Source organism: Erythrolamprus reginae, chromosome 11 (assembly GCF_031021105.1).
Source record: "Erythrolamprus reginae isolate rEryReg1 chromosome 11, rEryReg1.hap1, whole genome shotgun sequence".
Classification (NCBI taxonomy): domain Eukaryota; kingdom Metazoa; phylum Chordata; class Lepidosauria; order Squamata; family Dipsadidae; genus Erythrolamprus; species Erythrolamprus reginae.
Window position 1 is genome coordinate 34128305 of NC_091960.1, and position 17856 is coordinate 34146160.

Sequence of the window (17856 nt, forward strand, 5' to 3'; positions counted from 1 at the left end):
GACCTTATCGGTCGCTGGGATTCGTGCGGTAGCAGGCGGTTCCGGAGGTACTCTGGTCCAATGCCACGTAGGGCTTTAAAAGTCATAACCAACACTTTGAATTGTGACCGGAAACAGATCGGCAGCCAATGCAAGCCACGGAGTGTTGTAGAAACGTGGGCAAATCTTGGAAGCCCCACGATGGCTCTCGCGGCTGCGTTCTGCACGATCTGAAGTTTCCGAATACCTCCGAGACTATAGGACAGGGGCCGGAAGGCACTCTAGTGCGCTTATGTATGCCCCTTAATGACCTCTTAGGAATCTGGAGAGGTCAACTGTGGATAGTCTAAGGGTAAATTTTTGTTGTTTAGGGGATGATACTACGGAGTCCGGTAATGAGTTCCATGCTTCAACAACTCAATGACTAAAGTTGTATTTTTTACAGTCAAGTTTGGACTGGTTAATATTAAGCTTGAATCTGTTGTGTGCTCTTGTGTTGTTGTGGTTGAAGCTGAAGCAGTCTTTGATAGGCAGGACATTGCAGCATATGATCTTGTGGACAATACTTAGATAATGTTTAAGGCATTGTAGTTCTAAGCTTTCAAGACCCAGGATTGTAAATCTAGTTTCGTTTCGGGTAGAGGAGTGAAGGGCTCTTCTGATGAAGTATCTTTGGACATTGTGACCGGAAACTGATTGACAGCCAATGCAGGCCACCGAGTGTTGACGAGACATGGGCATATCTAGGAAAGCCCATGATGGCTCTCATGGCCTGTGACCCAAAGGGCAGGATTTTCAACCCGTGGAGTTTAACTTGGAAAAATAACCTCTTATAAGCTCTGGAAAGAGGAGAGGATCTGAAATTTAATGACGTCTTAGTCAACTGAATGGTTATGTTTATCTATTTAAGAGCCGCACGGCTGTTTAAACTCAAACACTAGCAAAACGATCTGTATCCCACACGTCAATTTTAAACAGCAATAGCTCGGTGGTATAAGGGCTCAACCCGAGATTAGTCATGTCACACTGAAAGCCCGGCTGATAGCAATCAATGGAAACCGATTCGGTCCTGATTTATTTCAGCTCCACTAAGTTCAGTGGGCCTGGCTAAGTGTGGAATTAATCAATTATTAACCACACAGAGTTGCAAAATTGGGCGGCAGCAACCAAAGAGCAGCAGCCCCCCAAACTATTTTTTTTGCAAGCTCGCTCTAAAGGTTTCCGCTTGGGTGCAACGGAATCTATTTGTACTTCTGATTTCAAGATATAAACACTGTCTGTGTGTGGTGGGTGTGTAGGTGTGCATATTTGTGTAATTCATTCTAATTAAAAGAACTGGGGACAATAAAAGATGCAGATAACATCGCACACCAAGCTGCAATTTGTAATTGTGTGGAAACATTACAGCCACAGGATACGCAAAAGATAATAACACAAGACAGCAGCAACGGAGACAATAGAGGTATGCCTTGACTTATGACTACAATTGTGGCCAAAATGGATGCTGTTAAGGGAGTCTTGACCCATTTTACAATATTATTTTGCTGCAACCGTTATGTGAATCCTTGCAAGTTGTTGTGTGAGTAACCCAGTTGTTAAGTGAATTGGCTTCCCCATTGACTTTGTTTGGGACATTTATTTATTTATTTTATTTATTTATTGGCTTTGTATGCCAGCCCTCTCCGGAGACTCGGGGCGGCTAACAGCAATAATAAGACAGCGTACAATAATAATCCAATACTAAAAATGATTAAAAACCCATTAATATAAAAACCAAACATACATACAGACACATCATGCATAAAATTGTAAAGGCCTAGGGGGAAAGGGTATCTCAATTCCCCCATGCCTGATGGCAGAGGTGGGTTTTAAGAAGCTTACGAAAGGCAAGGAGGGTGGGGCAATTCTAATTTCTGGGGGGAGTTGGTTCCAGAGGGCCGGGGCCACCACAGAGAAGGCTCTTCCCCTGGGTCCCGCCAAGCGGCATTGTTTAATTGACGGGACCCGGAGGAGACCCACTCTGTGGGACCTAACTGGTCGCTGGGATTCGTGCAACAAAAGGCAGTCTCTGAGATAGTCTGGTCCAGTGCCATGAAGGGCTTTATAGGCCATAACCAACACTTTGAATTGTGACCGGTAACATTGCAGCCAGTTGTCAAGTGTATGAAATTGGACCACTGCTGCAACGGTCATAAATGTGTAAAACGGTCATACATCAAATAAGAGTGTGGTCAGGTGGTAGGGAAAGCAAGTAGAATAGCTAGAGATATCACAAGCAGGAAGAGGGAGAGTGTGATCCCGCTGTATGGAGCGCTGGTGAGACCCCATTGGAAATAATACTGTGTCCAGTTCTGGAGACCTCATCTGCAAAAAGATATGGATTAAATTGAACGGGTCCAAAGACGGGCTACAAGAATGGTGGAAGGTTTTAAGCAGAAAACTGATCAGGAAAGACTTCATGAACTCCATCTGTATAGTCTGGAGGACATCCTTATTCAAATTTACAGTGCTAGTTGCCATTACATCTCATCAAGAATTTTATTTTATTCATTAATAGATATAATCATTAATACTGTGTTCAGTTCTGGAGACTTCAGCTACAAAATGATATGGACAAAATTGAACGGGTCCAAAGACGGGCTACAAAAATTGTGGAAGGTCTTAAGCATAAAACTGATCAGGAGAGACTTCATGAACTCGATCTGTAGAGTCTGGAGGACAGAAGGGAAAAGTGGGGACATAATCGAAACATTTAAATATGTGAAAGGGCTAAATAAGGTTCAGGAGGGAAGTGTTTTCAATAGGAAGTGAACACAAGAACAAGGGGTTACAATCTGAGGTTAGTTGGGGGGAAAGATCAGAAGCAACGTGAGAAAATATGATTTGACTGAAAGAGGAGTAGATGCTTGGAACAAACTTCCAGCAGACATGGTTGGTCAATCCACAGGAACTGAATGTAAACATGCCTGGGATAAACATAGAACCATCCTAAGATAAAATACAGGAAATAGTATAAGGGCAGACTAGATGGACCATGAGGTCTTTTTCTGCCATGAATCTTCAGTGTTTCTATGTTTCTATTTTCCAGTGTTGTCGTAACTTCGAATGTTCACTAAATGAACTGTTGTAACTTGAGGACTATCCAGCCTCTTCCATTATATACTACATTACTGGGTTATCCAGCGCCTGTAGAAACATCTGCCCATGAACCCAAAGCTGCTTTTTCAGGAGGCAACTGGACTTTCTTGTTTTTTCTTTTGAAGACATTTCGTTTCTCATCCCAAGAAGCTTCTTCAACTCTGACAGGATAGTGGGGGACGGAAGGATTTATATTCCTTGCAGACTAATCATTTGCATCCTTTCAGAGAGTCTTTGAGGCCACTTGGATGTTTATCTGTGTTCTCAGGGTCAGCTGAGTGGCACACGGCACACCAAGACAACTAGACACGAGAACATTTTTCCCCAAATGCCATCACTCTGCTAAACAAATAATTCCCTCAACACTGACAAACTATTCACTAGGTTTGCATTACTATTAATCTTCTCATCTTTCCTATCATCCTTATGACTGTATGACAGTAATTTGTTGTTTGTATCCTTAAGATTTTTATTATGGTAACATTGATTAATTCCTGATTCCTGGGATGAGAAGGGAAACATTAGAGAAACATCTTTCAGCTGTGGCAAGGGGGGTGTTCGCCCGGGTCCGCCTGGTGAACCAGTTGCGGCCCTACTTGGACAGGGAGTCACTCCTCACCGTCACTCATGCCCTCATCACCTCGAGGCTCGACTACTGCAACGCTCTCTACATGGGGCGACCTTTGAAAAGTGCTTGGAAACTTCAGGTCATGCAGAATGCAGCTGCGAGAGCAATCATGGGCTTCCCCAAATATGCCCATGTCACACCAACACTCCGCAGTCTGCATTGGTTGCCGATCAGTTTCCGGTCACAATTCAAAGTGTTGGTTATGACCTATAAAGCCCTTCATGGCACCGGACCAGATTATCTCAGGGACCGCCTTCTGCTGCACGAATCCCAACAACCAGTTAGGTCCCACAGAGTTGGTCTTCTCCGGGTCCCGTCAACTAAACAATGTCGCTTGGTGGGACCCAGGAGAAGACCCTTCTCTGTGGCGGCCCCGGCCCTCTGGAACCAACTCCCCCCAGAGATTAGAATTGCCCCCACCCTCCTTGCCTTTCGTAAGCTTCTTAAAACCCACCTCTGCCGCCAGGCATGGGGGAACTGAGATATTCCTTTCCCCCCAGGCCTATACAATTTTATGCATGGTATGTCTGTACGTATGTTTGGTTTTATAATAAGGGTTTTTAACTGTTTTAATATTGGATTGTTATATGCTGTTTTTATTACTGTTGTTAGCCGCCCCGAGTCTACGGAGAGGGGCGGTATACAAATCAAATAAATAAATAAATAGATAGATAGATAGATAGATAAATAAATAAATAAATAAATAAACAAACAAACAAACAAACAAACAAAACAAACAAACAAATAAATAAACAAATAAACAAATAAACAAATAAATAAACAAATAAATAAATAAATAAACATCTTCAAAGAAAAAAACCAGAAAGTCCAGGTGCCTCTTTAAAAAACTGCCTTTGGGGCAACCGTGACCTGGATGACTGACAATCCCCAGAGACATCTGCCCATTAAGGTGTGTTGGGAAGAGCTTGCTGAAATTACTGCCTGGGGTGGGGCTGACATTGAACTTCCAACAGCGTGACTCAGTAGAAAGCAGTTTCCTATATTCTTAGAATACCTATGTCCCTTCCCTCCTGTGGAAATACCTTGAGAAATCACTTGAAAACCCCCCACTCTGGGACAGGAAGGAAATATTCCCCTCCCTGTCACAGTCCTGTGATTAAATGCTGTAGGTGATAATAAAGTTGGTGATTGTTTTGTGGAATGTCATACTATATATACATCTGTACCTACAGATAATGCATTCACTTGTGCTGAAAAAGAATAGAATAGAATAGAAATAGGAATAGGAATGGAATAGGAATGGAATTGAATAGAATGAATTGGAATGGAATGGAATAGAATAGAATAGAATAAAATAGAATAGATTCTTTATTGGCCAAGTGTGATTGGACACACAAGGAATTTGTCTTGGTGCAGATGCTCTCAGTGTACATAAAAGAAAAAGATACATTTGTCAAGAATCATGTGGTGCAACACTTAAGGATTGTCATAGGGGTCAAATAAGCAATGAAGAAACAATCAATATTAATAAAAATCTTAGGATACAAGCAACAAGTTACAGTCATACATTCAGAAGTCAGCAAAGCAGTCACGAAACACAAGGATCAGATAATCCTCCACAACGGCCAAACCCACAGGCTGCTATTTATAGCAGCCTCACTAATGACCACAGCCCCACCCAACCACAGGTGGCCTCATTTTCTTTGATAATCTCTCAGTTGTTGCTGCCTATGCATCGCTCTCCGCATGCATGGCTGTATCTTTAACTCTTGTTCTGAATCCAAGGAGGAGCTAGAGAATTGATCTCCTTCTGAGCTGTCTGCCACACTCTCCTCCTCCCTGTCACTCATGTCTTCTTGGTCAGAGGAGCCTTCATCAGCAGATTCCACGGGGGGGGGGGCAAAACAGGCCTGCAGCATGTGGATGTCTCTCCCACATCCACAGTCCTTGGGGCAGGAGCTGGGCCAGAGCTAACCACAACACTGGGTAGGAACCGGAACAAGTAATGGGAGCTGAGAGCTCACCCCATCACACGAGTTTCAAACCCAAACTGTCAGCTTTCTATTTGACAAGCACAGCCTTCTTTAACCATCATGCATTTTTTAAAAATATACGAGTAGACTTTAAGATTGATAAACGGAAGATGAGTACTTTAACGAAACAATTTGAAAATAGAAGATCAAATAGAATTGATGGATAAAATGGGTTTGAGATTAAGACCAGATTATGTCGTTTCTGGGGCTGCTAAACGGCCAGTTGGAAAAAGTTAGAGAACCTTATGTTTGTACGCAATAATTTCAGCCAGATTATTGAATGCATAAAGACGGATGGATTTGACATAACCCACAATGCAGGAATGGCTGTTCATGAAGATGGAACTTCCTGAAATAGCCAGGAAATTGACTTCTTTGTTCAGAGAAAAGATAATATCTATGTTTTATTTGCTTACTGGAAATCCCTTCTTAGACTTTTTGCATGAAGCAGAACGAAAACTAAACTTACAATTTATAGTTTTTGATGATTAGATAGGGCAGATTACAGATAGGAGTTACGTTGTAACTACAACACAGTAACATAAAGGGCTAAACTTATAAATACACTTATAACTGTTGTAAAGAAGAAACTGTTGTAGAAGCTACTTTCTATCTTTCTTATTTTATTATTTTTTTCCTTTTCTATTTCTATTTCTCTTTTATTTTCCGCCCCTTATCTTGAACTTTTAGCTTTTTCTTTTAATTCTTTCTTATTCTTTTCTTTTTCTTACTTTATAGTAATTTGTATTCCTTTTTTTTAGTCTTAAAAAAAATCCTTAATAATAGGTCTGGTGCTTCGCTTCCTTGAAAAATAGGTACCAGGCATTTGATATCTTGCTTCTTTCTGACTTAAAAACAGTTGATTCAAAGCAGAGGTCTTCAAACTTGGCACTTTTAAGACTTGTGGACTTCAACTACCAGAATGACATAGAAACATAGAAGATTGACGGCAGAAAAAGACCTCATGGTCCATCTAGTCTGCCCTTATACTATTTCCTGTATTTTATCTTAGGATGGATCTATGTTTATCCCAGGCATGTTTAAATTCAGTTCCTGTGGATTTACCAACCACGTCTGCTGGAAGTTTGTTCCAAGCAGCTACTACTCTTTCAGTCAAATCATATTTTTCTCATGTTGCTTCTGATCTTTCCCCCAACTAACCTCAGATTGTGTCCCCTTGTTCTTGTGTTCACTTTCCTATTAAAAACACTTCCCTCCTGAACTTTATTAAACCCTTTAACATATTTAAATGTTTCGATCATGTCCCCCCTTTCTTCCCTTCTGTCCTCCAGACTATACAGATGGAGTTCAGCTATGCTGACTGGAGAATTCTGGGAATTGAAGTCCACAAGTCTTAAAGGTGCCAGGTTTGGGGACCCCTGATTCAAAACAACCTAGCCTGAACTTCTCAATATGGCTGAATCTGCAAAATGTGACTCTTAATTGCACCGTGAGCGTTCTTGGTGCTGTCTGAGCTTGGTTTGTTTGTTTGTTTGTTTATTTGTTTGTTTGTTTTTTTATTCATTCATTCATTCATTTATTGGATTTGTATGCCGCCCCTCTCCAGAGACCCGGGGCGGCTAACAGCAATAATAAAACAGTATATAACAATAATCCAATACTAAAAACAGTTAAAAACCCTTATTATAAAAACCAAACATACATACAGAAATACCATGCATAAAATTGTAAAGGCCTAGGGGGAAAGAGGATCTCAATTCCCCCATGCCTGGCGGCAGAGGTGGGTTTTAAGTAGCTTACGAAAGGCAAGGAGGGTGGGGGCAATTCTAATCTCTGGGGGGAGTTGGTTCCAGAGAGCCGGGACTGCCACAGAGAAGGCTCTTCCCCTGGGTCCCGCCAAGCGGCATTGTTTGCTTGCAGAAGTTTCATTACCCAACTTGGCAACAACACCAAGTACTGTGGATAGCACTGCTGTATTATGATAGTGCTGATTGTGTTACCGTATTTTTCAGAGTGTAAGACGCACCTTTTTCCTCCCTCAAAGAGGCTGATAATTTGAGTGCGTCTTATATTCTGAATGTAGCTGTTTTTTTCCAGCCCTAACTAGCTGCTAACGATCTTCCCAGCTTTTACCTTGCAGGCTCTTTCATTGTTACTCTCTGCAAATAATGTTTTCCAAGCCCTAAGTCTTTGCAGAATTTCTTTCATTGCTCTAACTTGCTCCGAGTAAGTTTCTTTCCATCCCTAACCAGGTGCTAACAATGTTCCCAGCTCTTACTAGCTTGCAAGCTCTTTCATTATTACTCTCTGCAAAGTATGTTTTCCAAGCCCTAAATCTTTGCAGGATTTTTCCCACTGTTCTACTTGCTCCAAATGTTTCTTTCCAGGTGCTAATGATATTCCCAGCTCTTACTGGCTTGCAAGCTCTTTCATTGTTACTCTCTCCGAATAAAGTTTTTTTAAAGGGATAAAATAATATGCTGGTTAAGGACCCTAGCCAGATGAATACCTGGTAAGCAGATTCTTTTCCCTATTTTCCTTCCCCAAAACTAAGGTGCGTCTTATATTCCGGTGCATCTTATACTCCAAAAATACACCACTTAGTTGGGTAATGAAACATCTCTAAGCAAACAACCAAGCTCAGAGAGCACCACTGTATTGTTCATATCAACCCTGGGACTACATATATTCCCTTTTATTGGAACTGTCCTGTGACCATACTCACACGGAGAGCTTGCAATTCTGGAAGATCGGTATAGCAGCAAAGGAGAATATTGTTGGTCATGCTGAAGCTCTCGCGGACTCCCAGGTGATAGAAAAGTGAAGGCTGACACAAGCTGTTGCTCATCTCCACAACCACCACATCTGCAAAGGTAGAAAGGGCAGATATCAACCATAAAATACCATCCCTTCAATGTGTTGTAACTGGTCCATGTCTGGCTCAGCTGGTCACAGATTTCGACGACCAGGAGACGGATATGTATTGGTATCCTAGCGTTCTTGACCCTTGAGTCTGAGAGTAAGGAGGAGCTAGAGACTGAGGATCAACCAGAGACTGTAGCACCCCCAGTTATCTATCTATCTATCTATCTATCTATCTATCTATCTATCTATCTATCTATCTATCTATCTATCTATCTATCTATCTATCTATTAATCAGATTTCTATGCCGCCCCTCTCCGCAGACTCGGGGCGGCTCACAGCAATAATAATACAATGTAAACAAATCTAATATTTAAGTTAATTTAAAACCCCAATTTAGAAACCAATCACACATACTAACATACCATGCATAAATTTTATAAGCCTAGGGGGAGGGAAAGTCTCAATTCCCCCATGCCTGACGACAGAGGTGGGTTTTAAGGAGCTTACGAAAGGCAAGGAGGGTGGGGGCAACTCTGATATCTGGGGGGAGTTGGTTCCAAAGGGTCGGAGCTGCCACAGAGAAGGCTCTTCCCCTGGGTCCCGCCAAACAACATTGTTTAGTTGACGGGACCCAGAGAAGGCCAACTCTGCGGGACCTAACTGGTCACTGGGATTATGGTATTGAGTGAGTCAGAGGAGGAAGATGAATTAGAGGACAAGCCCATGTTAGACGCCAGAGTGAGGAGAACTATGTCCAGACAAGAGTATCTGAAAGGATTGGGGTCTCGGTGTTAGTAGTTCTAGGGAACACTTGGCCACACCTTGTCACTATATAAGGGACAGTCTGGGGATAAGTGGGCTTGGCGAACAACGTTTGTAAAATAATGGCCACATGTGAGCTTCAGAGTTCTGGGAGCACTTTATGCTTTCAGATTGCTATAACTCATAAAATCTGCATCCCTCTGAAAAGGCTCTAGAGAAACTGTAAGTCTAGTTGATTGACAGAATCACTTCAAAGGAATTTCCCCTAATGAGTTTCACTTCCAGCCCACGACCTGTTTTTATCTCACAGACAATTAAACAGGGAACACTGTCAGAATTGACTAATTTTGAGTTGGAACTATTCACTATTTTGTAGCTGGACAATTTAATATCAATGTACTTTGAGTGTACAATGTCCTCTGAGGGTGTGTGTGATTTTTATTCTGACCGGTGGCCCGTCCAGACAGAACACAATGTTTCCGCACGGCCCACATCTGGCTAGCAGCCAAGGGCAGTTTACTAAGGCCAATTTCATTCATCATGAGCCACCTTCTTGCACCAACAAAGAAGAAAGCATTCTGGCTATTAGGGACATAAAGTTCCCCCAAAACATAACATAACGTCTTTAAAGACCACACCCTGCTGCTGTTCATTGTCCACCAACAGTTTTGGAATTCCACGCAGCTTTGCAGCTAGCACCCAAACCCTCCTGTGCAATTCATCAATTCTTGGAGAGGAAGAAAAGAGATCAGATCGTGTCCAACTCGATTTCATGAAGGGCCACATCAGGTTTGTGTTTGATCTCGGAGGCCCAGGCATCGGACCAGATTACTTACGGGACCACGTTCTACCACACAAATCCCATTGACTGATTAGGTCCCACAGAGTTGGCCTTCTCTGGGTCCCATCGACTAAACAATGTCGTCTGGGGGAACCTAGGGGAAGAGCCTTCTCTGTGGCGGCCCTGTACCTCTGGAATCAGCTCCCTCCATTGATTCATACTGCCCCCACCTCCTCACCTTTCACAAGACCCTAAAAATCCCTCTATGTTGCCAGGCAGGGGGCAATTAGATCATGCCCCCACTTCTGATCACTAAATGTTATGTGTGGATGTGATTGAGTCAATTGACTGCTTTTTAATATAATTGGATTTTAGCTTATAGTTTTAACTATTAGATTTGTACACATATTATTTTTGTATTGTATTCTGTGAGCCACCTCGAGTTTTTGGAGAGGGGCGGCATACAAATCTAAATAATAATAATAATAATAATAATAATAATAATAATAATAATAATAATAATAATAATAATAGAGTAGTAGATCCTTGGAACAAACTTCCAGCAGACGTGGTTGGTAAATCCACAGTAACTGAATTTAAACATGCCTGGGATAAACATAGATCCATCCTAAGATAAAATACAGAAAATAGTATAAGGGCAGACTAGATGGACCATGAGGTCTTTTTCTGCCGTCAGTCTTCGATGTTTCTATGTTTATAATAATAATAATAATAATAATAATAATAATAATAATAATAATGATGATGATGATGATGATGATGATGATGATGATGTTGATGATAGAGTAGTAGATCCTTGGAACAAACTTCCAGCAGACGTGGTTGGTAAATCCACAGTAACTGAATTTAAACATGCCTGGGATAAACATATATCCATCCTGAGATAAAATACAGGAAATAGTATAAGGGCAGACTAGATGGACCATGAGGTCTTTTTCTGCCGTCAGTCTTCTATGTTTCTAATAATAATAATAATAATAATAATAATAATAATAATAATAATATTAATAATAATATTATTATTATTAATAATAATAATAATAATAATAATAATAATAATAATGTGTGCCATAGGTTCACCATCACAGTCCTAGGCAGAACAAAGGACCCAGGCTAAAATCTTGGAAAACCACCACTGGTCCATTTAAACAATACCAAAAGAGATGAACTAAACAGTCTTAGTGCCACTTATACCAATCCATTCCATTCCATTCCTTGAATTTTTTTTCTTGCTGCTTTTTAAGTGCATGTATAATTGCTTGCAGGAATTGTTTCTAACCTTCTTGTTCTTGAAGATTGTTGCTACACTTATCTATTAGATGATCAGATATGTGCATATAAATAATTGCAAGAGAAAGACTCGTAAAAACAAAACAAAACACCTCCCAGAGCCCTTTTTCTCTTTCGCACAGGAATACTCCTATTTAATGTCCTGGCCAAGTTGTTCTGCCCTTTTCCTAAGGCGATCTGGCCTACTTTATAAAATAACGTTTTTGAAAAGTTGTCCAGTGCAATTTAAAGATAAAAAGAAGCACAAGGGGGAGATTTATAATCGGAGGCTGCTCATTAATCTGATCATAATCTTTCTCAGAATTGTAAGCGGGGTCCGACAGCATTGTTTTATTTTTAATCACAGCAATTATTTTATCTAAGGGGATTAACGTTTGTCTGTTTTATCTATACCCATCACTGCTTTTTCCTATTTGAGAGGGGTGGACGAAAGGTCAGATAATCCTCGGGTGTATTTCATCTTAAATTCTTCTGAGATGACAACTGCGCATATCGGTTGAAGGTGGAAATGGTTGTCGTGACCCAGCTTTAACCAGAAACTGACTTCTTGTCCCCCCCAAAAAACCTCTTTATTTATCTCCTGTGAAATAATGGCATTGACAGACCGAAAAGTCCAGCCCATCGTCCTTCCAAGAATTAACTGCAGTAGCAGAGCTCATCTGTTCCTTGCAATAATTGCCAGGCGTTGAGCTCCCGGATACAAAGCTGCAAATTAAGTTCGGGCGAGCAATCTCTGAGTAAGGTGACCAGACATCCTGCTTTTGGAGGGGCAGTCCCGCTTTTGAGCAATTTGTCCTGCGTCCTGCGGCATTTTTAAAAAGTCCTGGTTTTTTAAAAAATGGGACATCTGGTTACCTTATTTATTTATTTTCATTTATTTATTTATTAGATTTGTATGCCGCCCCTCTCCGAAGACTCGGGGCGGCTAACAACAATATAAAAAGGCAATGTAAACAAATCTAATATTAAAAATAATCTTTAAAACCCCAATTTAAAGAACCACTCATACATACAGACATACCATGTATAAATTCTATAAGCCTAGGGGGAAGGGAAATTTCAATTCCCCCATGCCGGACGACAGAGGTGGGTTTTAAGGAGCTTGCGAAAGGCAAGGAGGGTGGGGGCAACTCTGATATCTGGGGGGAGCTGGTTCCAGAGGGTCGGGGCCGCCACAGAGAAGGCTCTTCTCCTGGGTCTCGCCAAACGACATTGCTTAGTCGACGGGACCCGGAGAAGGCCAACTCTGTGGGACCTAACCGGTAGCTGGGATTCATGCAGCAGAAGGTGGTCCCGGAGATATTCTGATCCGATGCCATGAAGGGCTTTATAGGTCATAACCAACACTTTGAATTGTGACCGGAAACTGATCGGCAACCAATGCAGACTGCGGAGTGTTGGTGTAACATGGGCATACCTTGGGAAGCCCATGATTGCTCTCGCAGCTGCATTCTGCACGATCTGAAGTTTCCGAACACTTTTCAAAGGTAGCCCCATGTAGAGAGCATTACAGTAGTCGAACCTCGAGGTGATGAGGGCATGAGTGACTGTGAGAAGTGAGTCCCGGTCCAAGTAGGGCCACAACTGGTGCACCAGGCGAACCTAGGCAAACGCCCCCCTCGCCACAGCTGAAAGATGTTTCCCTAATGTGAGCTGTGGATCGAGGAGGACGCCCAAGTTGCGGACCCTCTCTGAGGGGGTCAATAATTCCCTCCCCCAGGGTTATGGACAGACAGATGGAATTGTCCTTGGGAGGCAGAACCCACAGCCACTCCGTCTTATCCGGGTTGAGTTTGAGTCTGTTAGTCTTAGTTTTGGAGAATATAACGTACGGCGATTTAGGGTGCATTCAAAGTGACAATATAGTTATTTCTAAAATTTCTTAAGTTTTCCAAAAGTACTATGGGGAATTTCGGGAATTGGAAGTCCCCACACGCCTTTACAGCCGGAAAAAGCTGGCATGAAGGAACGCAAGAAAATTTCCCCTTCCACCGCCTCCTCAAAAAAGATGCCCCTCGCTCACCCGCCTCCTGCTCATCCACGGGGGGTCCTGAGCCACCCCACGGACACTGTCCAGGCTGCCACCTTCCTCAACAAGCGGCCCTGCACTGTCCGGGCCAAGAGGAATCACACCCCTGCACACGGCCGCTATCCTAAAGGTATTTTTACACACACACACAAAAGTCATCCATCCCCCCCACCCCCAGCAATGATGTCTCACTTTAGCTAAATTATAATCTGGTCGCTTTATCTCTGAGACACAAAATATGATGAGCCAAATCTTCAGAAATCTGAACTGTTGTCTGCTACGACCACCACTCCCCTTTCCTTCTGTTTATTCCCCAGCCAGGGAGGGGCCATTCAAGGTCCATGTGTGCCTTGCATCCTGAGTCTACTCCTTGTGTTCAGTTGTTCTTCTCTCCTGACAGCTCTGTCCATACATTCCAGCTGTTCTGGAAGAGGCCCCAGCTGTTCTTCCTCCACACTTATCTCAGCCTCCAAAGACTCCAAAGCAAACATGTTGTTTGCAAAGCCCTATAAAGACCTTCATGGCATCGGACCAGAATATCTCCGGGACCGCCTTCTGCCGCACAAATCCCAGCGACCGGTTAGGTCCCACAGAGTTGGCCTTCTCCGGGTCCTGTCGACTAAACAATGTCGTCTGGCGGGACCCAGGGGAAGAGCCTTCTCTGTGGTGGCTCCGACCCTCTGGAACCAGCTCCCCCCAGAGATTAGGATTGCCCCCACCCTCCTTGCCTTTTGTAAACTCCTTAATACCCACCTCTGCCGTCAGGCATGGGGGAATTGAAACATCTCCCCCTTGCCCATGTTGTTTTGGTGTATGATTGATTGTGTGCTTGTTTTTTAGATATATTGGGGTTGCTTTTATGATTTTTTTAAACCTAAAACTGTAATTAGATTGGTAAATATTAGATTTGTCACTATGTACTGTTTTTGCCATTGTTGTGAGCCGCCCCGAGTCTGCGGAGAGGGGCGGCATATAAATCCAATAAATCTAAATCTAATCTAAATCTAAATGGCAACAAGTGGAGAATGATTGGTTAGAAATAGACTGCAAGTCCAATTAATAAATAAACTGAATTGTTGAATTGTCCCGCATCTATTTGACCTACAGGATGCGTTCCAAAAGTAATGCAATTACTTTTTTAAAAAGTAATTTACTGAGCAGATTTGCACAAACATTTAAAATTCTTCAAAGTACTGTCCTTGGGCCTCTACACGTTTTTTCCAGCAACTCTGCCATGACCGGTACGCGCCCTAGAAGGCGTCTTCCAGGACCTCTCGCAAGGTCTTCATCACGGCTGATTGGATCTTTCTATGGATGAAAAACACACCTTGCCACAACGTGCTACGAGTCCGCGAGTTCCTGGCCAAACACCAGGTGCCAACGCTGCCCCATCCCCCCTATTGTCCTGACATCGCCCCAGCAGACTTCTTTTTGTTCCCAACCCTGAAAGGAACCCGTTTTTCATCCATAGAAGAGATCCAATCAGCCATGACGAAGACCTTGCAAGAGGTACCTGAAGACACCTTCCAGGGCACGTATCGGTCATAGCAGACTCACTGGAAAAAATGTGTAGAGGCCCAAGGACAGTACTTTGAAGAATTTTAAGTGTTTGTGCAAATTTGTTCAATAAATTACTTTTTTAAAAAAATAATTGCATTACCTTTGGAACGCACCCTGTAAGGGGAGTTGATTGCGATGAGCTGTCCGTTCTGTTCAGACGGGGTTACCTCTCATCTTTAAATATTAGATTTGTTATATGCTGTTTTTTATTATTGTACATGAGCCGGGGTGGCGCAGCAGGTAGAGTGCTGGCCTGCAGGCCACTGAAGCTGACTATAGATCTGAAGGTCAGCGGTTCAAATCTCATCACCGGCTCAAGGTTGACTCAGCCTTCCATCCTTCCGAGGTGGGTAAAATGAGGACCCAGATTGTGGGGGCAATAGCCTAGCTCTGTTAAAAAGTGCTATGGCTAACATGTTGTAAGCCGCCCTGAGTCTAAGGAGAAGGGCGGCATAAAAATCGAATAAATAAATAAATAAATAAATAAATAAATAAATAAATAAATAAAATTAAATAAACAAACAAACAAACAAATAAACAAACAAACAAATAAATAAATACATAAATACATAAATACAGTGATACCTCATCTTATAAACGCCTCATCATACAAACTTTTCAAGATACAAACCCGGGGTTTAAGATTTTTTTGCCTCTTCTTACAAACTATTTTCACCTTACAAACCCACTGCCGCCGCTGGGATGACCCGCCTCCAGACTTCCGTTGCCAGCGAAGCACCCGTTTTTGCGCTGCTAGGATTTCATGGATGTTCCCTTCGCTGGGAAACCCCACCTCCAGACTTCCGTGCAGTGCAAAAGCGGGTGCTTCGCTGGCAATGGAAGTCCGGAGGTGCGGTTTCCCAGCGAGGGGAGCCTCAGTGAAATTGCAGCATCGCAAAAACACAGAGGTCCGGAGGTGGGGTTTCGAGGACTTCGGTGTTTTTGCGATGCTGTGATTTCACTGATGCTCCCTTCGCTGGGAAACCCCACCTCCGGACTTCCATTGCCAGCGAAGCACTCATTTTTGCGATGCTGGGATTCTCTTGCTGGGATTCCCCTGTAGCATCACAAAAACACAGAAGTCTGGAGGTGGGGTTTCCCATGGAGGGGAGCCTCAGCAGTGCAAAAACGGGCGCGTCGACTGGCAAAAGGGGTGAATTTTGGGCTTGCACACATTAATCGCTTTTCCATTGATTCCTATGGGAAACATTGTTTCGTCTTACAAACTTTTCACCATAAGAACCTCATCTCAGAACCAATTAAGTTTGTAAGACAAGGTATCACTGTACATAAATAGATAGATAGATAGATAGATAGATAGATAGATAGATAGATAGATAGATAGATAGATAGATAGTTGTTAGCCGCCCAGAGTCTACGGAGAGGGGCGGCATACAAATCTAATAATAAATAATAAATCTGGCTCCAGGGAAATGATGCTCTGGGGAGCTTCCTCTATCCTCGCTGGCCATGTGAGCGTGCATAAGGCATTAACAGTGCTCCAAATCCATTCACTAATCTGCCACCTACATTTCCGGCAACGCCTCCAGCAAGACTACATCAGGCATTCTGCAGGAAATGAACACTGCAGAGAAATTCAGCAGGGATAATAATAATGGTGGTTGCACCTGGAAGGCAAACTTTAATTAAAGGAGGAGGTCCGCGGAAAGGTGTGTGCGTAGCTGGGTGCCAAAGTGCTGACGTTGAGTCTCTTGGGACACACTGGATTGTGGGGTGACAGTTTTTGACAAGCTGTCCAAGTTTTAACTTGCTCTGCCTGTCAGGCAAGGGCTGATTAAGAGGAGGCTCGTTCTCACATCCGTTGTAATTACATTGCTTCTGTCCTGGTCCACTACTAATGTCATTCATTTGCAGAGATTTTCCCTTTTCCTACACGGCACTTCCTGACCTGTCTTGGGAAGAGCCGTTCTGCACACAGCAGAATGATAATAATAATAATTAATAATAATTTATTAGATTTGTATGCCGCCCTATTTGGACCGGGAGTCACTGCTCACAGTCACTCATGCCCTCATCACCTCGAGGCTCGACTACTGTAATGCTCTCTACATGGGGCTACCTTTGAAGAGTGTTCGGAAACTTCAGGTCGTGCAGAATGCAGCTGCGAGAGCAATCATGGGCTTTCCAAAGTATGCCCATGTTACTTCAACACTCCGCAGTCTGCATTGGTTGCTGATCAGTTTCCGATCACAATTCAAAGTGTTGGTTATGTGTTTATGTTTGTTTGTGTTTATTTAGATTTGTATGCCGCCCCTCTCCGCAGACTTGGGGCGGCTCACAACAAAGTGCAAAAAACAATTTACAACAAATCTAAATTTCTACTAAAAACATTTTAAAAACCCCATTTTCTAAACAAACATACATACACACATACCATTCATAAATTGTATATGCCCGGGGGAGATGTCTCAGTTCCCCCATGCCTGACGACACAGGTGGGTCTTAAGGAGCTTACGAAAGGCAAGGAGAGTAGGGGCAGTTCTAATCTCCGGGGGGAGTTGGCTCCAGAGGGCCGGGGCCGCCACAGAGAAGGCTATTCCCCTGGGGCCCGCCAACTGACATTGTTTAGTTGACGGGACCCGGAGAAGGCCCACTCTGTGGGACCTAATCGGTCGCTGGGATTCGTGCGGCAGCAGGCGGTCTCGGTTATGACCTATAAAGCCCTTCATGGCATCGGAGCAGAATATCTCCAGGACCGCCTTCTGCCGCACGAATCCCAGCGACCTGTTAGGTCCCACAGAGTTCGCCTTCTCCGGGTCCTGTCGACTAAACAATGTCGTTTGGCGGGACCCAGGGGAAGAGCCTTCTCTGTGGCGGCCCCGACCC

The 17856-nt window shown here is 43.1% G+C and overlaps 1 protein-coding gene across 1 annotated transcript in view; it reads right to left on the minus strand.

Moving 5' to 3' along the window:
- The window catches only part of MAP3K6 (mitogen-activated protein kinase kinase kinase 6), a 105065-nt gene that overhangs the window by 70671 nt on the left and 16538 nt on the right, over positions 1–17856 (minus strand). Inside the window, exon 2 of the mRNA XM_070764158.1 lies at positions 8426–8565. Coding sequence (XP_070620259.1) covers positions 8426–8565 — 140 coding nt within the window. The remainder of the gene's footprint in view (positions 1–8425; positions 8566–17856) is intronic.